This window comes from Myotis nattereri (assembly GCF_964212035.1).
Source record: "Myotis nattereri genome assembly, chromosome: 16".
NCBI classification, from domain to species: domain Eukaryota; kingdom Metazoa; phylum Chordata; class Mammalia; order Chiroptera; family Vespertilionidae; genus Myotis; species Myotis nattereri.
The window spans coordinates 39924770-39946337 of NC_138091.1; the positions used below are offsets into that span (position 1 = coordinate 39924770).

General features: G+C 44.9%; 1 protein-coding gene across 1 annotated transcript in view; it reads left to right on the forward strand.

Moving 5' to 3' along the window:
* CEP112 (centrosomal protein 112) overlaps positions 1-21568 on the forward strand; it is a 296754-nt gene that overhangs the window by 259080 nt on the left and 16106 nt on the right. The window contains exon 24 of the mRNA XM_081109907.1: positions 1272-1361. Coding sequence (XP_080966033.1) covers positions 1272-1361 — 90 coding nt within the window. The remainder of the gene's footprint in view (positions 1-1271; positions 1362-21568) is intronic.

Below are 21568 nucleotides of genomic sequence, written 5' to 3' on the forward strand. Positions count from 1 at the left end.
CGAGGTTGGCACTCTAATGGCCTAATAATTTTTCAGAAAATGAGACCAGGAACAGCTGCCAATATAAACCGTCATTTTCTTTTCATCTAGTACATTTCAACTTTTAAATAGTAGTGGACTACTATTTGGTTTCTCTCCAATTTTTTTAGACTGACTTTTTTAATAGATAATAAAAGTAATTTCTAGACATACTGCTTTCTCTGATTAACCTTAGAAAGGTCACATGTTTTACATCTTTAGTTAAACTGTGAGCATATTTGAAAAGTGGTACCTTTTTGAAAAGCAAGTGTAATTTCACTTCTATTTTGATGATATTGATTTTAAAAAATGGTAGATTTAAAATCTCCTCACTTGCCACCGACATATATTATACTCACGGTTTACTTATCATCTGCCCCCAATAGTGTAGGCTTCCTGAGAGCAGGGGATTGTTTTGTCTGCTTTCTTTCACTGCTCTTTCTAACCGCAATAGGTCTTGACATACAGCAGATACACGATGGTCTTGATTGAATTAATTTTGTTTTGAGAATTTGGCATCTTTATAGTTATCATCCTGTGTTCTGCTCACTGTAAACTTCTGCGTATTATATCTATAGTACATCGGGTGGCTTAAATGGACTGTTTCTTTTCTAGTTCACCTCTTAAAATAGTAGTCAACTCGATGATAATTACTGATCTTCGTGGGTTGTAAGTTCCCTCTATTAACCTGAGTTCTATTTCCTGCAGCTACTTGGCAACTGAAAGAGATCATGTCCTTCCACTTCTTACAGGTTCCTTGCATTCTACACCACCCTCAATGACATGGTGGGGAAACTCCTTTAAAGCTTCCATATGTTACTCACATTGCCGTGGTGTAATTTCGAAAAGTGTCACGTTAGTCAAGCATTACATTTCCTAGCTGTCACAACACGGTTCCGCGTGTGCCTGTACCTTGCAGGTGTACCGACAAAGCTGTTTTAATTAGCAACAGCTCAGTGCTCTATTGCATGCTCCTGGTTCTATGCTGGGAATGTAAGAGGCGTTTTTATAAAATAAATTGACACCCACTAATGTGTCTGTTTTATAAGTTTGGAATTTTTTATACTGATTATTCCTAAAGTGGAAAACATCTGGGCCTGGCATTTAAAATCTGGTTTTGTTTGCCTGAACTCTGTGGAATGACAGTAATAGGCTAGAGATCTGAAGCTTTTTGATGCCAGTTCAGGTGATAAAACCTTTGTTTCAGGGGCGCTAGTTTTTCCTGTTTACGTGTTTATCATATGCTGTTTCAGGCCTTGCGAGATGAACTGGAAAACCGCTCGAACCAAGTGCGATGCGCAGAGAAGAAGTTGCAGCACAGGGAGCTGGAGGCCCAAGAGCAGGTACGCCCCCCCAGCCCCCTCCGCCCGCGTGCTTGTGTGTTTCTCCACAGCGGGAGCCGATGTGTTTCCTGTTTCCACTGGGGTGTTTGGCTGCACGTAACAGAATGCCCCGCTCCTGGCGGGCAGAGACAACAGAGATTTATTACCTCACAAAACCAGAGGCTGTAGGTAGGGCAGGCTCTGGGCAGAGAGCCCCGGGCCTTGGCTCCCTCTATAACATTCTTGTGGCTCTTCCCCTGGGTTGACTTCATCCTAAAAGCAGTGCCAAGGCCTCTCATGATTCCCAGCAATATCCAGAGGCAGAAGCGGACTGTCTGCCTCTAGGGACCCTTCTGAAGAGTAAGACCTTTCCCAACAACCCCTACACACATACCCCTAGCTTCTCATTGGCCAGGACAGGTCACATGCTCTGCCTGGCACGTACAATCCCTGGCAAGAGGACTGAGGGACCCATACCAGCCTAGACCAGCCGGGATCTACTTGGGAGAGGGAGAATAACCTGAACAGGAAGTGGGGAGAGGGATGTTGGGTCCACAGCCAGCAAGCAGTGTGTGTCGTGTCATCATATTCGAATGGAGAGACAGAAATCACATTTTCTTTTGAACTGAATTTTCTCCTCTCTCTCCATTATATTAATAAAATAAATCAAATTTAACCAGAATAATCTGGCTATGATGATAGCTAATGACCTATTTCATTTTCAAATGGCAGGATTCTTTTTATTCAATTCTTCTGGATATAGTGAGTTATTCTTTGCGGTAATTTTGACAACTTAAGTGAAAAAGGCAGCAATGTATTGAGAGCTCAGGAGTCCCAGTGGGACCTTTATAAATGCATGTCCTCAGCTCTTGGGTGCAGCATTTTTCACATTCTCCAAGGTTCCACCACGCCTCATGCACATTACCTGTCGTCTCATAGTGCAGTCAGTGCAGGAATGTCCGGTTAGTCATTCTGACCCTGTGGGGAGAGTAAACACTGAAGTAAGGCTAATAGGCAATGTTTTTCATCTTGGGAGGTGTCTACAAACAGGACCTCGAGGCAGGGGACTGCACAGAATGGTAGACGGAAGCATCCCATAGGTGCTGAGTATTCATACCAATGAACTGACGGCCTCATAATTCCCTCCTACTCTCTCACATACACCCAGCATAACATACACGCCATGTAATATGTATAGATCACGTGTATGATATGCATGAATATACAAATATAAGTATTACAGAGGGCCTGTCATACAGTCAACAATAGAATCACAAAACAAGATAATACTAGAATACAAAATTAATAACTATACTTTATCAAAGGCCTACAAAATAACAGATGCTATACAAGAAACGTTATACATGTTAGTTCATGTATCCTGATAACAACCATGTAAGGCCAGCGTTATCATCCCCATGTCACAGAAGCTGTAAAACCCGGAGGGGTTGAGTAACCCGCCCAAGGTCATAGAACTAGTAGAGAGCACGGTGGATTCAAACCCACGTTAATCTGATTGCCAAACCTCTGCTCCTTTGATGACACGTTTTAAGTTACATTTCTAGTTCATAAAAAAGCTGCATAACAGACTCAGGGCAAGTGCGTGTATTAAGGATGGCAGGGAAGCAAACATCCCGTGCCAGCATTAACCCTCCACGGGCAGAGAGCAGCAAAGAGCAGAGGAAACGAACGCAGAGCAGACAGGGCCCAGATGCAAACAGCTCTTTGGATGGCTGTGGTGTGAGCGCCATGGCACAGGCTTCCTTCGCTGAGGCCGCTGGGCTCCACCTCTGTCTTGGATGCTTGTAACTGAAGAAGTCAAGCTTCCTGAAAGCAGGAACAGTGCTCCCTGGAGGCCTGGCTTCTCCAGTTTGTGATAAAATATGACTTAAGGTAACACTTTGTTGACATCGCTCTAATTCATGGCAGAACTTCACACGGAAAACTCCATCGTGTGCTGAGAGGAGGGAAATGAAGAAATCCCCAATGAACAACGGGGCAGGATTCAGGAACCACTTCGGTCTCTTTTCATTGACTTCTTTTTGATCATCAAAGTTGCTTTCATCTTTGCAGTGACAATAGCTTTTTAGATTATTTCTTACACTAATTCCTGATATCTTCTATTAGGCTCCAAGTTTACCAAAGAAATGTCAGGAAATACCCGTGGGTAAAGCTGCAGAGTTCATAGTCTTTGCAACCATGACATGTTGGGTCCTTTCCATAAGATCCTAGGCTGTAGCTGGAAAAAAACGCCAGTTGCTTCAGCAAAACCAAAGAGCAGATGATGGGCACTTGATAAATACTACTCATTTGGAATTTAATTCAACTTCTATCTTTGACCTCTGCCCCCTTTCAGTTTGTGACACTAATAATTAGAAGTATTGTGTTGTACATTCTTAGGGTCCACTTCTATCTGAGCTTACTCAGACAGTTAAAATCTTTTTTAAGTTTTTAAAGATTTGTGCATTTATTTATTTTGTTATTGTTGTTGTTAATCCTCACCCAAGGATATTTTTCCATTGATTTTTAGAGAGAGTGGAAGGAGAGGGGAGAGACAGAGAGAAGGGGAAATATCGATGTGAGAGAGAAACACATCAGTTGGTTGCCTCCCACACCTGCCGGTACAAGAGGCCGGAATAGAGCCTACAACCAAGGTATGTGCCCTTAACCAGAATCTAACCCAGGACCCTTCAGTCTGCAGGATGATGCTCTATCCACTGAGCCAAACCAGCCAGGGAAAATAGTTAAAATCTTGAAATTGTTGAATATGATTGTCTGTTTTGCATGTCAAAGCAAGGGTAGTCCCAGTCACTGGCCTGACATCAGCCAACCAAATGACTGAAACGTGTGCAGATCAGCTTCTCAAAACTTCTTTTCCTTTTCAACCACATATTATCCTGGTACTAGTTGCAGAAAGAGTCAGAATTGGAACTGGCAGGATTACAAAGGACAGTTTCCTGGGCTTTATTTAACTCGCTCACTTAGAAAAAGAAAAGAAAAAGCTTAAACTGTTGCTGTTTTTCATTTAGGAAAAATTCCTATGTTTTGATTCTATAAAAACAAAAAATGAATGAGGCATTTTAAAAGTTGTGTTTTTAATTAAAAACAAAAAGCTGCTTCTCATCAGGTCTCGATGGGTGGTATCCTTGCTGCCCACCCCTTGCCTCGGTGCCATCAACGCTCCTAACTCCTCCCCTGGCACGTCAGTCAGCACCGCGCCCAGAGGAGGCTTGCTCATCGTAGCTACAGAGGGTTAATTTGCTCCTTATGCAGGTTCAAGATAAGCCAAATAAAATTAGGAAACACTAACTCTCTATCTAAGCCAGCCTTCCAGAAACACCAACTTATCTTGTAATTCATAAGTAGTAAAGTCATTAGAAATCATCGTTATTTTTAGCCATACCAGGAGTTAATAATTCCTGATTCCAGATAAGATCCGAGCAAGAATCCCATAATTGCAGCAAACCCGGGGAGGTCAGAGCTCTGGCCCAGCTTCCTCCTTGTGCCAGGAAACTGAGTCATCAGGAAAAGATGCGAGCCCTCACAGCAGGCGTGGTCCAGGGAAGGACCGCTCCCGCCCAGCGCACGTGGGCCGCTCGCTCCCGGCCATGACACTTCCCATTGGAGGGAGCTATGTAACATGGGTACATGCTGTGTATCGCTCGGTTCAGGGATGTGTACAACTGACCCTCACTTTCCTGAGTAAACAGTGTGTCATCATGCTCAATGAGACTAAGTAATTTGCCGACACGGGACAATATTATAGAAAAGACAGGGAAGAAAAGAAACAGTTTAAAAATCCACTTGGTATCCTTAACACGGTACAAAGTTTACACTTGTCAGGAAGGCACTGAGCAACGTCAGATTTTGACCTAATATAATGTGGATAGCAGTGTACACACCGCAGATGCTCTGGGTGGAAGTAGGTATCTTAAGGTTGAAAGTATTAATGGCTTTGATTACATCAGTCGCTCAGTTTCCCAAATTATTTTAGATAAATTAGTGAGAAAAGACAGTGAGCCAGAGATGTCCTAATAAATGAGCACAGCGCTGTGCATTTCCCAACAGGGTCCCACTGTCTTCCCTCAGCTCGTGACGGCATATGGTAGGTGCTGAGACGACAGAGATGAGTGGGTTGGAGAGGAGTTTACGGTTTAGTAGCACAGAGGAGACCCATATACAGTGTAGACTCCATGCATGGAGTTTGAGGGAGGTTCTTATTCTTCTAAATGGCTCAGAGGCTCAGAATCACAAATGCGGAAAGAACACAGCATTAGTCCTGTGTCCATCCTGCCTGTCCCCCGTGAGGAAGGACGAGGAGGACCTGCAGCTGGTCAGAGCTCAGGTCCCGTGGCCCAGGCAGGGCTTGGCGCTCACTGACACATGTTGTTTCAAAAGCCTGTGGCCCTGAAGGGAACCGGGTCCTTCTGGGCGGTCTGAGGGGGGCAGCGCCCCTGCCAGCCTTCTCAGGGCCCACCAGGCCTTGTTTCCCGGGCAGCGACTGGAGGGCCTCTGCCTTCTGGCCAGTGTTATTAGCAGCCAGCTGCTTTGGTTGTGCCTCTTACCTGGTGTGTCCAGGTGTTAAGGGTCTGGACTGTGCAGCCACAAGTAACCCATAAGTTGTCTTAAAATATATAGCAAAAAGCCAGCCATACTCAACATTCAATCACATCTTTGCTGCAACCTACTTTATATTTCAGGCCTAGACACATTCATTACTTTCAGAGAGAATCTAACGAGCAAAGACAGCCTCAGAGGTAATTGTGTGTATTTGGGGAGGGGGCAGAGGTTGTCCCAGAGCCACTTAGCAGAACCCAAGGCAGGGGCTGGGGCAGGAGAGGCTGCAGGACATGGGAGATCCAGTGGGGATGACTGCTGGTGCTCAGGCCACTTTGTCCCTGCTGGTCATTGGGCAAGCACTGCACTGCTCCGGTACCAGGTCCCTGAAACGCCAGTGCTCATACCTTCCCACAGGGTGGATGTGGACATCAAAACCAGGTCACGTATGTGAGCTACTTCAGAAACTATCAACACAATGCAGAGGAGTGTGCGTGGCTATACCTACTCACAGGAGGGCACGCAACTAGGCATTAACAGAGAGGAAGGACATTGGAACAGAGTGAGGGGAGACGTACGGTAGAAAGGTAACTTCACTCATGTCATCCATTATGAAAACAAAAGAGCAAGCCTGCCTTACTGTCTGCTGTGTTCCGAGCACCGCGCATGGCCACTGGCGACCAGTCTCGGTGCAATACTGAGGGCTCAGTGCCTGGTCAGGAAGCGGTCGTCAGCATTGAGGCTCTTTCTTCTCTTTGACTGGGCAGCATTACTGGCCGTGTTTATACTTTAGAAAGATGAATATGGCAGCAGAAGATGAACAAGTGATGAAAGAGACAAACCCAGCGGGTGTGGCTCTGCAGGTCACATCACCAGCCCAGGGACATCAGGAGGCGTGAACTGGGGACAGGCAGACTTCTTTTATTGCTTCACTCTGTTGCACTTCACAGATGTGTTTTTTACAAACTGAGGGCATAACCCTCCACCAGCAAAGATGACGGCTCGCTTTATTGTGATACTGTCTTTATTGCGGGCGTCTGGAACTGAACCCACATTATCTCTAAGGTGTTCCTTTCTTGTCAAAGGGAGTAGGAAGAAAGGAATAGATGTGAAGACTCACTTAAAATTCACAAAGATACAGAGGGCAAAAGGAAGGAGCATGTCGAAAATAACACGCATGTTTGAGCTGATGAGCTGGTGTGCCGTGGACAAGGGAAGCACTGGTTTTTAGATGTCGAATCGGAGACGCTAGCAGCAGGACCTTCATTTGGAGACACTAGTGAAAAGCTGACTCCAGAGCTCAAGAAGGAGCCCTAGAAACGTGAACATGTCTGGGTCGTCTCCTGGGGGACAGACCAGAAGCCTCGGGTGTGGCCAGCATTGACAAGGAAGAGCAGAGATAAGAGGGCCACAGGCAGACCCCTGGCAGGACCACGCTCATGGGACCAGAGAGAGCGGGAGGCACTGACGAGGACTTCAAAGGAATGAATGGTCAGGGAGATAAGAGCAGAGCCAGAGAATTTGTCAGAAAACCACAGACTAGAGTTTTCTACTCAACAGGAAGCTCTGAAGGAAAGAAAGGGCCTGTCTGTCCTCTTCATGGCGTCCACCAGCACATGTTGGCTTGGACGCCTCTGCCCAGGGGGAAAGCCTTTGCTGCCCTGAGGCTCCTCCTCGATGACCTTGCCCACCCATGATCTTGCCCACCCGTGTCCCTCTTTCAGCTGAGCTCCTGAAGTATCTCTGTGACCTCTACAAAACGTTTCCCATCAGACTCTCGAGAGAGATGTATGCTCTTTGAGGGTGTGCTCCTCGGCTGGCACTGTCATACATATCCTTATATCCAGCATTTAGCCTAGTGCCTGGCCCATGTGGTATAGGAGGAAGGGAGGGAGGGGGAGGGAGGGAGGGAGGGAGGGAAGAAGGAAAGACTGGCTGCATCACATGCTAAGGGAATTTAAGGACAAGGACTAGCAAAGGCCACCGAACTTGTGTAATTGCAGCTCCTTGTATTGCGCCTCCTAAATATATCCTAAATAGACTTTTTCTAAGTATACTATTGATTAGGCTTTTATTAAAATAAATATGATAGGTATTCTTTTATCATTTTCATCTGGGGTGAGGAGGATCCTTGAGCCTTCTCGTGGCTTATCTATGCTCCTAGACATCATCGCACCAAAGGGCTTGTACCCCAGGGGAACTAAGAGAAGCCACAAAGCCAGCACCCTGCCCAGGAAACCACCTTTCCTCTTTTTCCCCTCAGTAGTTTTTCCAGCTTTATTGAGGTATAATTGACAGATAGACTTGTAACCATTAAAATGCACAATGTGATGAGTTGATAACACATGTGGAATGATTGCCACAATTAAGTTAATTACACATGCATCAGCTCACTTAATTCCTTTTCTGTATGTGGTGTGAACACGAAATCTACTCGCTTAGCAAATGTCAAGTGCACAACAGGGTATTGCTGACTATAGTCCCCATGTGAGCCTTAGATTCCAGGACCGTCTTGTAACTGGAAGTTTGTGCCCTGGACCAACGTCTCCCCATGTCCCCCACCTCCACCCCTGGCCACCACTACGCTACTCTGTTTCTATGAGTTTGACTTTTTTCTTTTTTTGTTTTAATCCCACCGAAGAGTGAGATCCTCCTCCTCTGTCAGGCTTATTTCTCTGTGTGTAATGTCCTCTGGGTTCATCCACGCTATGCAGATGCCGTCCGGCCCACCATGCTGCTCCGCCGCAGCAGGGCAGATTCTCCTTCCACATCTCCTCCATCGCAGGCCCAGAGGCAGAGCAGGGCGGACACCAACAAGGCCCTTTATTTTCTCTGCAGATCACTCAGCATCCTGCTGCTTCTTCCCAGCTGCCTGGTTTAAGAATAAAATGTGGTCCCTTCAGTATCGGTAGCTGTTGGGAAACTAGAATCTCTGAAGTGCCTTGGCTCCGGCTGCCCGTTGAACCATTACCACCGTTAGCATTTGTATTCCCAAAGAATGCCTTCGCCTCGCACAATGCCCAGTGATCTATCAGGGAGTGACGCGGGTTTGAGGAGAACCAGCATCAGTATACTTAAAGTGTTCATTGGACAGCGTTGCTTATCTTTACCCTCATCAAGAGGGACCAAGATGCTGTGTAGACAGAAAATCAATTAAGCAATAATCGTGACAATTGTTGAAAGGAAGAATTCATCTTTTACAGATTTCCAAGGCTTTAATTTCCATTTTCCATAAAGGATTTTAAAACTTCACAGTCTTAGCTGCTGTTGACTAATGCATCTGCAGTGGAATCCATTTAAAAGTACTAACAGCTCAAAACTATGTTTTATCCCAACACACATTATGAAAACAGGAATAATCATTGCAGCAGAAATATAACTCAAAGACTTTTATTGACTTTTCATGTTTAATGGTTATTACTCTGGCTTGTTTCAAGTAACTTTAATAACCACAGTTTATTTACAAAATTCAGACAAATTCTTTTGTTCCCATGCCAACAAAATACATTTGTTCCCAGACAGCTGGTATGAGGCATCATTCTAAAATCTGAGTCGTTAGGAGGATGCAACCACATTTAATTTTGGCCACATTTTACTGTCAATGAGAGTTGGAACACTCGCCTGTATTCTGAAAAGCACTGAAAGCACGGTGTCAGGGACAAGAGTGTTTTTATTAAAATATGCATCTCATCCTTATAGATCAGTTAGTCCAGGTGATGTTAGTGGCAAATCAAGTTAGACATTTGTACCCCAAACCGTCACTTAAAACTTGCACGATGATCACAGGGCCATTTTTAAAGGATAACAAAGCAGCTCCTCTGAGGTGGATATGCTGTGAGTTTCTTCATCGCTTTCTTGAGATTCTCTTTGGTTTGAACATCCCTGGGCTTGTTGTGCTGGGAGGAGAGGAGGCGGGTCCCAGAAGCAACGCTGCGTGTTTTTAATCTGCACTTCGCTGACATATCAAATCCAAGCGTCAGCAAAGCACCGCTGTCCCATTGCGTTTTCTACGTTATTCAGTGGCTCTTCGTCCAGGCCAGGCAGTGGACACTGGGGGTACCGGGTGGGGTGGGGCCGCAGGGCTGCACAGGGCTGTTGGGGTCCAGCCTGCTAATGCCCGCCCGGGGCTGGAGCCCATCTTTACTCCTACAGGGAAGTGATGCGATGCAACTTCTCACTTCTTTTGGTTTGATTTTGTTTTATAGTGTTGGCTTTCATTTTAGTTTTTTTCAAAATTATTTTCGTAATCCAAAATGATTTCATATAAATGACTTACTCCAAGTCAGTAAATTGTGGAGACAATTTTTTAAAAAGCAGGACAAAAGCTCTACACCACGTTGTGGTCTGTGCACCTTGACAGCAGGTGACAAGCAGCATATCAAGCACAGACCTGGGCCCGCAGATGGTCTCCCGGGAAGATGAAGAGCAGATTCCGTCCCCGGGGAATGTCCTGGCAGGGCTTACTTTCCTGGCAGCGACTAAGCGTGGAATTCATGGGGTTGAGTGAACAGCTGGAAGGAGGAAGTAGAAGGAGAGATAAACACAGAGCTGGTGAAAGAGGGTGGGGCGAGGCAGCATGGTTACAAGGGAGAAATGCTTGATGACTAGTTAGTGTGCTGGTCAGGTTCGGAGAAGAGTATCCAATGTTCTAAGATGCCTTTTCTTAGATTCCTTTTCTATAGTCCTGCCAGAAAATATTTCCTTTTCCTGTTGAGAAAGGACTATTTTCAGGTAGAAGCAACTGATCTTGTTTATGTCAAACAAATGACAAAGCAGAGGTATTTTCGAGGCACCCGACATATATCAGTTTAAATTAGTAATAAGGAAAGAAAAGTGATTTTTTTTTTTAATACAAAGGAAAATTCTGAAGTTTTAAAAGCTAATTGAATGACGCTGGCCAGTGTGGCTCCTTTGTTTGGGTGACTGACATCCCATGCACCGAAAGGTTGCTGGTTCCCAGTCAGGCATGTGCGGGGTTGCAGGCTTGATCCCCGGTGGGGGGCGTGCAGGAGGCAGCGGTGGATGTTTCGCTCTCACAGCAATGTTTGTGGCTGACATGTAGAAATACAATTGACTTTTGTACAGGTTCCCTTTATCACAGTAAGGAAGTTTCTATTATTACCAAATCTTTTTGAAATTATAAATGGACGTTCAACTTTATTAAATGTCTTTCCATGTTAAGATAATAATATGACTGTCCTTTTTTCTGCTAATGCAGTGAACTTCACTGACGGTTTTTTAACAGTAATTCAACTTGCATTTCTGGAATGGGCCCCATTTGTTCTTGATGACTTATCCCTTTTTAGCTTTATGCTGGATTTTAGTTTGTTGATGTTTTGTGTGGGATTTTTACATCAGTGTTTATGAATGAGATTGGCCTATAATTTTGTTTTATTTTAATGTTCTCACTGAATTTTGTTATCAAAGTTTGCCGACCTCTGTTTTCTGGAATCCTTTGTGTGGTGTTGATAATATTTCATCCTTAAAATGTTTGGTAGATGAGGCTACCCGGGCCTAGAGTTTTCTTTGTTGGAAAAGTTTTCAATTAATTAGACTAAGTTTTCTTTAGTGATTATAGTATTCAGATTTTCTTTTTTATTATTATTATTAGTTAAGGGATTACAGATGTGTCCTCATCCCCCCCAAGTATTCAGATTTTCTATTTTAACTTCTGCCTAATTCTCTCTCTTCTCTTTTTGGGGCTATAATTATATGTATCTTAGACCTCCTAGCTATGTTCCCTACGTTCTGTATGTATTCTGGGCACATATGTTCTTTTATCCAGCTTCTAGTTTATGATTCTCTTCTTAGCTGTATCTCATCTGATATTAAACCGATTTTTGGTTTTGGTTATTATATTTTCCAGAGCTGTATTTTCTACATAACTCCTTTTTAGTTTCCTAGTCTGTGCCAAAGTTCACAACATTTTTCTTATTTTGTTTTACATATTTATCTTGGTATTCTCAAAATCTGGGTCTGATAACCATTATCTAGAGTTCACATGCATCTTATTTCCTTATCTTGTTTCTCTTGGCTTTTGGTCGTATTGCCTTGCTTTCATATTGTGAATCTGGCTATTTTTGATTGCGTGCCAGATACTTTATGTGGAACCTTATAGAAGTAATTGAGACCTATGATAATGTTAACTTTCCAGGGAGGGTTTACATTTGCTCCCAGGTAGGCAGGTGATGGCACTTGCCATCTCAAGTGACCTTCGTCCCCTCTCAGGGGATGAAGATGATTCAAAGTCGACTTCAGTTCTAGAGAGGGCTGGTCTGTGTCCAGCTCACTCCTACTCCTCGGGTGTGGCCCTTTGGGATCCACCCAAAGCCTGGGATTTTACCAGACACGCCCCTTTAGCGAGTCCTGCACTGCGGTTTGTCTCCTTGGCTTTTTTTTTGTGAGGCTGTTAAGAGATCTGTTCGGTTTCTCAGCCTCTCACCAACCGCTCTAGAATTGGCAAAAGCCCTGTGTAAAAATGTCTCCCAGTGCCAGACTCACAAGCTGTCTTAATTTCTGACATCTCTCACATCTGAGCCCCATGTCTTCCCTGCCTTGCTAGTTCCACACTTCATAGCAGACTTGGGAGAGAATTCTCTGAGCTTCTATTACTAGAAGTGAAAATACAATATTTGCATTTCTGTGAATTGCTTGATCACATTCATTGCTAATTTTTTTTATTGATTTTGTTCTAACTTAATCTATTGACATTTATTTTATTAGACATTCTGTTTATTAATGATTTATTAGTTAAATAAGTTGCAAATACTTTCCCCCAGTTGCTTATCTTTTAACGCCTATATTCAATATTTTCTTTTTTTGGGAATTATTTTTCTTTATGGTTTCTCAGCTTGCTAAGGAAGGTCCTGTCTATCCCAAGATTATAAAATATATTCTTTTATTTTCTTCTAGTACTTTTAAGAATTTTGTTTTTTACACATTTAACTCTTTAACCCATTTCAGATTTATTGTTGTATACTACATAGGGTAAGGATTGTGGTAGACAGAATATCTCCCAGGAATCTTGGTTCTCTAATCCCTGGGATCTGTGAATATGTGCATCACATGGCAGAAAGAGACTTTGCAGGTATACTAGTAATTAAAGTTAGTGATCAATGACCTTAAGGTCGGGAGGTTATCTCAGATTATTGGGTTAGTGAGTCCCACCTAAACAGAGGGCTACTTAAGGGCAGAGAACTTTCTCTGGCTGGAGACAGAATAGATGTGGCTGAAGGGCAGTCAGAGATTCCAAGAGTGAGAAGGATTGCTGATTTAAAGTGGGAGGGGACTCTATGGGGAGGATGCAGGAGGCCTTGCAGGGCTGAGAGAGGCTCCCACTGACAGCCAGCAAGGCAATGGGGCCATCAGTCCTACAGCCAGAACTGAATTTCACCCACAACCTGAACGAGCTCGAGGGCAAAGTCTCCCCTAGAGCCTCCAGGTAAGTCTAGGCCAGCCAACGCCTTGGTTTTGGTCTTGTGGTACCAAAGCATTGGGGCTCAATGTCATAACAGCTTTGAAAGGGAAGAGAAATTAGTCATTAAAATAATAGGTAGTAGTAATAGAGTTTCTCTTAATACCAAGCAAAGCCAACCTGGTTCATGATTTTGGTGAAGAGAGAAGGGCCAGCTGCTCCTCTCCCCAAATGTTATGTTTCCCTACCTACTTGCTGAAAACTGAAATTATGGGGATGGAGGTGAAGGGTCAGGTTTCAGGGGCCAGAACATTATTTTTCAACTAGTGACTTATTAGTGCAAGTTATTCCTCAAAATGTTCACCCATCAGAGTCTTTACCAAAAGAAAGTTCTGCTAGGTGAATGTGGTGAGAAATGTGGAAATATTGGGCACCAGAATGGACTGCAGAGGAGGGCAAGTTCTCTCTGTGTGTGTGTGTGTGTGTAGGGGGCTTGGGAGGAGGAGCGGGAAAAGGAGAGACCAGGAGAAAAGCATCACTAGACATTTGGCATGGGGCTGGCCTCGTGGTCCAAAATAGTCCGTCCAAACCTGTCCTTGGCTGAGAGGGTGGTACCACCTCCTACAAATCAGTAGCACTGAGCTGTGAGAAGAGAACTCATTCCATTTTGACAAAACTGGAGAGGAAGGCAGCCTCTCTCCTTCATACCAGGAGAGCAGGGAAGGGAGCTCTAACTTGTGTGGCTGTAGAGAGCGCTTGGGTTCCCTTTCAGCTGGCGTAATCCCAGGATATTGCTCACCAAGAGCCACATGCAGTCAGGTGGTTTTAGAGTTTTCTCGGCCTTTGTGGTTATGAATTATATAGACTTTTAGTGCTTTAACTACAAACATAGGATTTTCCCAGTCGGGGAGTGGAGTTATGAAGAAAAATGCTGAAATACAAGTCACTGGGGTAAGAAGTTCTCTTGGATGTGGGTGGGGAGTTCCTGACTGGGAGCCCAGTGTTTACCATGTGTTGGAGCAGCTCAGCATACCTGGAGGGCCCTGGGGAAGAGTCCAAGAACTACGGAGATGTTCTTGACATGTGAATTGTGTACAAGCTAAAAACAAAATAAAGAATAACCCCTGGCCCTGCCATTTAGTTTATTGAAATGGAGTGACTCCCCTAAGAGTCGTGTCCCAGGTATTGGCCCACTTGGGGCAGTGGCTGCGTCCCTGGTGGTTAGAGGCTCAAGATATTCACGGCCCGGATGGGTGCTGCGAGGGCTTCACCGTTGGGTGCTTTGTTCTCCGTGGTTCTCCAAGTTACTTATCCTCGGTAAACAAATATTACAAACTGATCTTAACCCTGTTTCCACTTTTTTCTAACTAAGTGCATGACATTTAAAATATACCTGCTAATGTTTAGCCTCTGTGAGACTCCTCTCAAAATACTTTCTTTTTTCTGCATGCGAGTAGGAATGTTTTTTAAATGCATATCCTTAATATAAAAACTCTAGAGGTAAAAGAGAAAGGATTATAGGATTTGGGAGTTTGGGGGAGGGGAGGTAATTGATTTTTCTCTGTTATTTTGTTTGGTTGAGTGGGATTTTATTTATCTTTGGGACAGCAGGATGGGACCAGAGCTGTAGTCAATCCTATAACATAGACCGACTCAGAAATACCACGTTCTCCCTCACCAGCCTCGCCCCGAAGTTGTGATTGCTCTCTGTAATTCACTGGGTCTCTACGTTCGGTTCCCTGGACATTTTCCCAAGCTTGTTCAACCATTAGCCTTCTGGACTTCTGGGTTTAAGTACTGTCAGATCAGATTTAAATCATGTGGTAAGGCTTGGTAGGTCCATCATTGTCCTCAATTTAAGAAGCATTATAGAGGTCACGACATTGCTACAAAGAAGGTGGCACTAATCCCTCACTTTATAAAAGGGAACGCTGTGGTATGCATTACAGCGAAGGCACCAGCCCCACCAGCCCCAAGCCCGCGCCAGCCATGTGCTCATTTCCTCTGCGCTGTGTACTTCCAGGGACGGGGAGCACAAAACCAGATGTAAGCTATTTTTCAAATACTCCTCTGACTTAGCATTAAATTTCCCTTAGACCAGATGCCAGTGTTTAAATAATATCCTGAAGGATCCAAAGAGAAGGAATTACTCATCGTGTTTCATTCATATAAAATCTGAAATAAAGGGGAGAGAAGTACAAAGAAACCCAAGTACCTTGACTGTGCCTGGCCGGACTCGACTCATCGGAAAGGGATATCGCCTCACTTATGAAAGCTCTGAAGTGAAGGCCTCTCTCTCTAATTATCAATTAGTGCATTTTAGTAAAAAAAGCAGGCCATTCTGACTTCTCTGGCGCAGCAGTATGGTTCTGTTTTCAGGAGATTGGGCAACACTGGCTCTCAGGCGGCTCTGTGCTTCCATCACTGCCATTCACCTACTTGACGGATTTGTACCTTGCTCTCCACAATCAGCGCTTTGCTGGCTGTGTCAATTAAGACAGCAAGCAACGCAAGCCCTGGTCTCTGAGGCAGGTGTTTGCTGCAGTGCCCCCGCAGCATTACCCAGAGCTTCGCCAAGCACGCACTCCGCTGGTCCCGAGTCACCCAGAGCCCGGCATGGGCCCACCAGCGGCGATATGGGCTCTGGGTACGCAGGTCTCTTGTAAGAAAGAAGTTGCGTGCAAAAGGCGCCCACACAATGTGAAACAGGCCAGTACAAGGTTTTCCCGAGGGAGAAGGTCCTCGGAGGTGAAATGGCATGACTTTGTAGTTGGCCCTACCAGAGTAGTGTGTGGTGTGTATGGTTGTCAGTTACTTTCTGCAGCAGCAGGAGATAGCAGGTGGTGGGAGCACCCCAAGCTGGCTGGCGCACGGGACCCCACAATGTGAGGTGCTGGTGTGTAAAGCTAGGTGAAGTCAGCACGGGTGTTCGTGCGGGACGCATGCATTGGAGGTGGGGAAGCTCTCTGAGTGACCAGAGTTGTCGTGCAGGTGACAGTGAGGAGGTTGCCAGGCAATTGGGGCAGATGTCAGGGTGAAAGATCCAGTCCAGCCGGTAGGGTGCGGCTGCTTAAATCGTGGCCATCATTACGTCGCTGGCTCATTAGTTGGGCCAGCTCACCGGGTGCAAAGTCAGGGCCCTTGGCAGGGACCCTCAGCCAGGGCCAAATAACCCATTAGAAAGAACTGGTTGAAACTCACACTGGTTTACACAAGAACAATTTTTTGGTTCATGTAACTGAGAAGTAGTATTGGCTTCAAGGGAGGCTTAATCCAATTACTCAAATTATGTGCCCGAAAGCCAGTTTTCCATCTCTATGTTTTTGCTCTTTCCTTATTATTGGCGCCATTCCTGCAAGTTATGCCCTTGTGTTGCAAGATGACGGCTAGCAGTTCCGGGGCGGTGTTTCAGGCCCTGATCAGCAGAAAAGAGAAAGTTCCTCTCCACTGGCGCTCCTGCAGGAGTCCTGGGCTCCTATTTCACTGGCCCGAACTCTGTGTCTAGCAGGACCTGGAGCAGGAGGCAGGGAGAAGGCTGGTCATGCACCTGAACTGGGTGAGTAAAACAAACCCTGGCAGGGTCTACAGTAGTCAGAGAAAGCTGGCTGTCTCCACTGCTGGCCTCGGCTGCCAATGTGCCTCCTGTCCTTACCTCCTGTGTCAGCAGCGTGTTAGGGCTGGGCTTGCAAACATAAAGACCACCGAATGACACAAGCAGAGTGGGGTGGAGAAGGTTTCTAGTGAGTTCTAGAAGTTATTAAAATTGAGGCGGTATTATGGGCTGAATACTTGTTTGCCCCCAAATCCATATGTTGAAGCCCTAAGCCCAGTGCGATGCTGTTCTGAGATGGGGCCTTTGGATGTGATTAGGTCGTGAGGGTGGAGTCCTCGTGATGGAATTAGTGCCCTTATAAGAAGGGATCTTGTTTCTCTCCATCATGTGAGGATACAACAGGAAGGTGGCTGTCTGCAAGTCAGGAGGAGAGCTCTCACCAGAATCTGAGCCTGTGACAGCCACCCTGACCTTGGACCTCCAGCCTCCAGAACTGGGAGCAATAAGCGTCTGTGGCTTACGTCACCCAGTCAGTGTATTTTGCTGTAGCAGCCCGAACTATGACAGGTGGGAACCAGGAAGCCAAAGGTGTCGAGATATGTGTCCATGAGGACATTGAGTTGATAGCGTCAGCAGGATTGAGACAAGACTGCTGGAAACCTTGACGTGATCTGTCTACCTGCAATCTATAGCCATTTCAGCACGAAATGTGTTGTTTCTACCTCCAAAATGCCTTTTAGTTCCACTCATCTCCATCCTCCCCACTGTCATCTCTGTTTGAACCCTCATTGCCTCATGTTTGGATGAAATGGTCTCTGTCTAGCTGGCCTACCTGCCTCTCATCTCTCAGTTATCTTCCTTAGAAACGTATGTATCCCTGACATCACGCTTTCCTCTGCAGAAGAATCCCACTGGCTCCCACTCACTGCAGACCCCCGCAGTTTTCTGTAGCCTGGACTGTCTGTCGGTATTACTTCCACACACCCCACCATCTCCGTCAGGTGTCAGCTGGGGGCTCTTGGCACCCACACCAGCCACTCAATGTTGCCTTGGCCTTTTTCTCTGAACCTGCAATGTCCTTTCACCAGATCTCTGTGCAACCTCCTGCTGTTCACCTCTGGGAGCACAGTCAGCGTCTCCCTTCTCCGGAGACCTTCCCACACAATTCCACGACAGAGATGATCTTCCCCCACATTTCTATTACACTTACACTCAGTTTCCCCGTGGCTGGAGGTGTGATGTTTGTGGGCTAACTTTGCTTCCAGACAAAGTCGTAAACTCCTTGGTGAAAAAGTTTAATGTCTCCTTCATGTTTCGCAGAGCAGACTAAGTTGTTAAGCTACTGGGGGCTCAGCATTGATGGGGAGAGGTGAGGCGGGAACCACTGTGCAGAATGCGTGCATCCACCTTTGTGCATGCTATGGGCCGGGCATCCCTGAGGCTGCTGCACCAAGCCCAGCCATTTCCCACCTAGCCACCCACCCGGTCCACCGTCTGATTGGCTTAGAAGAGTTTAAATTAAAAAGTTAAGGTTGATCCAGAAATCCTGAGATGGTAGTTGAAAGGCCTGTATGCCTAGGACTAGCCACCTTATGCAATCCTTAGGCAGGCTCACTGACCACCCCACCTCCTGCCAGACTTCTGACGTTTACTACACGTGATCCAGAAACACAGGTGAGCTGTACCATGGGAAGATCAAATTTGAAGTCTCAGACAAGTCTTCCCAAAGTTCCACTCCATCAAACAATTGCTTCGCCTTAAGGGACATTTAAAGTCTATATTAACCTAATTTCACAAGACAACAACCCTTGTATTTCCAAGGTCATTGGACATGACAAAGGTCACATCAGCCAATTTTAGGACAGGGAGTTGGGTATTTAAAATCTTCCTAAGGCCAAGAGGAAGCAAGATTAATTTTTTCAAAGCTGAACAAAATGCTAGCATAATGCAAGATAAAATAGTCTTTTTATCCCAAAACTCGTAGGCTTTCCGCTGCCAACGTCAGTTTTTATTTTTATTTTATTTTTTTCCAAATTTACTAGCATTTTAAAAACTGAATTCACTTCCACCAAATAACATGATAGTGTAACAGGTTACATTTGTGAAACATTCATTTTACCACCCACTAGCATTTCTCCCAAAGAAACTAACATAAACTAATCTTTCCTACCCATTAGCTAGCATAAAAATCTTTCTATCCCGGATTTTCTTGATTAATTACACCTTCTAGTGGATTCTTTTATTTATTTATTTTTTATTGTGATGAAAAACATATACAATTTTCTCAATGTTATCTTCGATAGGGGTTTAATCTCCAAAATTTACAGGGAGCTCATACAACTTAACAAATGGAAGATAAACAATCCAATAAAAAAATGGGCAAAGGACCTAAATAGACACTTTTCAAAAGAGGACATACAGAAGGCCAAGAGACATATGAAAACATGCTCAAAGTCACTAATCATTCGAGAGATGCAAATCAAAATGACAATGAGGTACCATCTCCCACCTGTCAGAATAGCTATCATCAACAAACTGCAAGTGCTGGTGAGGATGCGGAGAAAAAGGAACCCTCATGCACTGCTGGTGAGAATGCAGACTGGTGCAGCCACTGTGGAAGACAGTATGGAGTTTCCTCAACATCAGTTTTAAATGCATGAGACAGCGAAGGCATGAAGCTGCTATGGAGCCCTGTGTTACCCAGGGCTACACAGAAGGATCCCTCCAAAGCAGCCTCCAATGGTTGGAAATCAATACAAACCATCTAGAATTCGATCTGAATAAGAAAAGACACTCTTTCTGTTTGTTTTCCCTTATAAATGAGGGAGTTGAACTTTTCACCATAATGTTTACCTTGTGGGCCAAGAAATATGAAGAATGACATTAGTTTACTATCTGTACACAATGTTCTCATGTTAAGTAGTGAGTTTTCCTATTACTGAAGTAAAGAAGAAAGCTGTCCCGAGAGGGAGGGTCCCACAGCCCTCAACCACCTTTATTTTTCTCTCCCTTTTTACTCTCTAACAGGAATTCTTTGCAGACACCATCAGAATATATTTCTAGATTTCAGTCAACTTTTAATACTAAAGAAATGTCTTCAACTGAAAGAACACAATCTTTCTGCTCTTTATTTGACCTTTGTTGGTTTGATGTGTTTTAAGAAAGTTCTGGGCAACCATTTTATAAAGAATGCACCCAGACATTCCTGGAGGGTATACGGTGAAAATAATAGTGAAAGAAAGATTCGCAGTTCTCCCCTTGGTGGGCCTGACATCCCGTTGCTCTCCCCACACAGTTTATTAAGGGCATGTTGAGTTTGTCTGTGTTAAGGACAGCGTACTTAAGTTTTTGAAAGGTACTTGAACTGTTTCTAACAGAAATTCTACTTTCACCTATGTCCAAGTGGACCTAGCCATGTTAATATTTATTCCCAGTTTATCTGATTGGTAGAAGTAGGAACCCCAATCTCTCTTAAAAGACAAAGTGCACCACTCCCTGGCCCCGTGTCTCATTTGACCTAGAGCAGCTGTAGCTCTGGGTGGGTGAGCCCAGTGTCACGTGGTCAGGTATGTTCCACTTGACACACACTCCAGCCTGCTGACGAAGGTGGAAACAATGCCTTCATGGTGGCAAAAACAATCCGTGAAATGTTTTCAACTAAATAATGATGTACTCTTTATCAATAGCATTGCTCTCTAGTAAAACATGCAACTTACCCTCTGGGGACCCACAGTCCAATAGGACAAAACAGTATGTAAATAAATAATTATAATATTGTGTGATAATGAAACAAAAGCAGAGGCTTTGGGTTAATTAGCTGTGTGACTGTGGGTGAGATAGGAACCACACTAGGCTGATTTTTTCATATATAAATATCCATAAAAGCCTCTCATAGAGTTGGTGGGAAGAGTAAATGAAATGTAATACATGGAAGGGTGCAGTTGGGTGCCTAATGCATAGAAAACACACAGTAAATGTCCGTCGTTGATGGTGGTGATCTCAGATGCATGAGACCCCAAGGCATCTTAGAGGAGGGTGTGGTTACCTTGACTGGAAGGCTGAGGCCTGGAGAGGTGCTGCCTGAGGAAGTGACCGGTGCTCCAGCTGGCCAGGCTGGGAAAGGTCTGCAGGGGGCACAGCCCAGCCTGTGCAAAGGCATGAGGCCTCACGGGAAATGCAGGTCATTACAGGAGCACAAGGTGTCCTGGAAAGTCAGACTCGGATCCGATAAGAAGGTTCTTAGATGATCTGTGCCTAAGAGATTGTAATCTATAGGTTTAAACCAGGGGTGGGCAAACTTTTTGACTCAAGGGCCACAATGGGTTCTTAAACAGGACCGGGGGGCCGGAACAAAAGCATGGATGGAGTGTTTGTGTGAACTAATATAAATTCAAAGTAAGCATCATTACATAAAAGGGTACGGTCTTTTTTTTTTTTTTTAGTTTTATTCATTTCAAAAGGGCCAGATCCGGCCCGTGGGCCGTAGTTTGCCCACGGCTGGTTTAAACACTCATTGAAATGTGTTCACGATGGAGGAGTGGTGAGGGCAAGATGGTCAGGTCTGCATGTTAGAGCAATGGCAACAGTGGAGAGAATCCCGGGAAGCCCCGCTGGAAGCAGCACAGCTCCGCCAGGATGCGCATTTTGTAATGGAAGTCAGAACCCTTGAGCTTTCCCCTTGTCTTCAGGCTAAAGCACGACCTT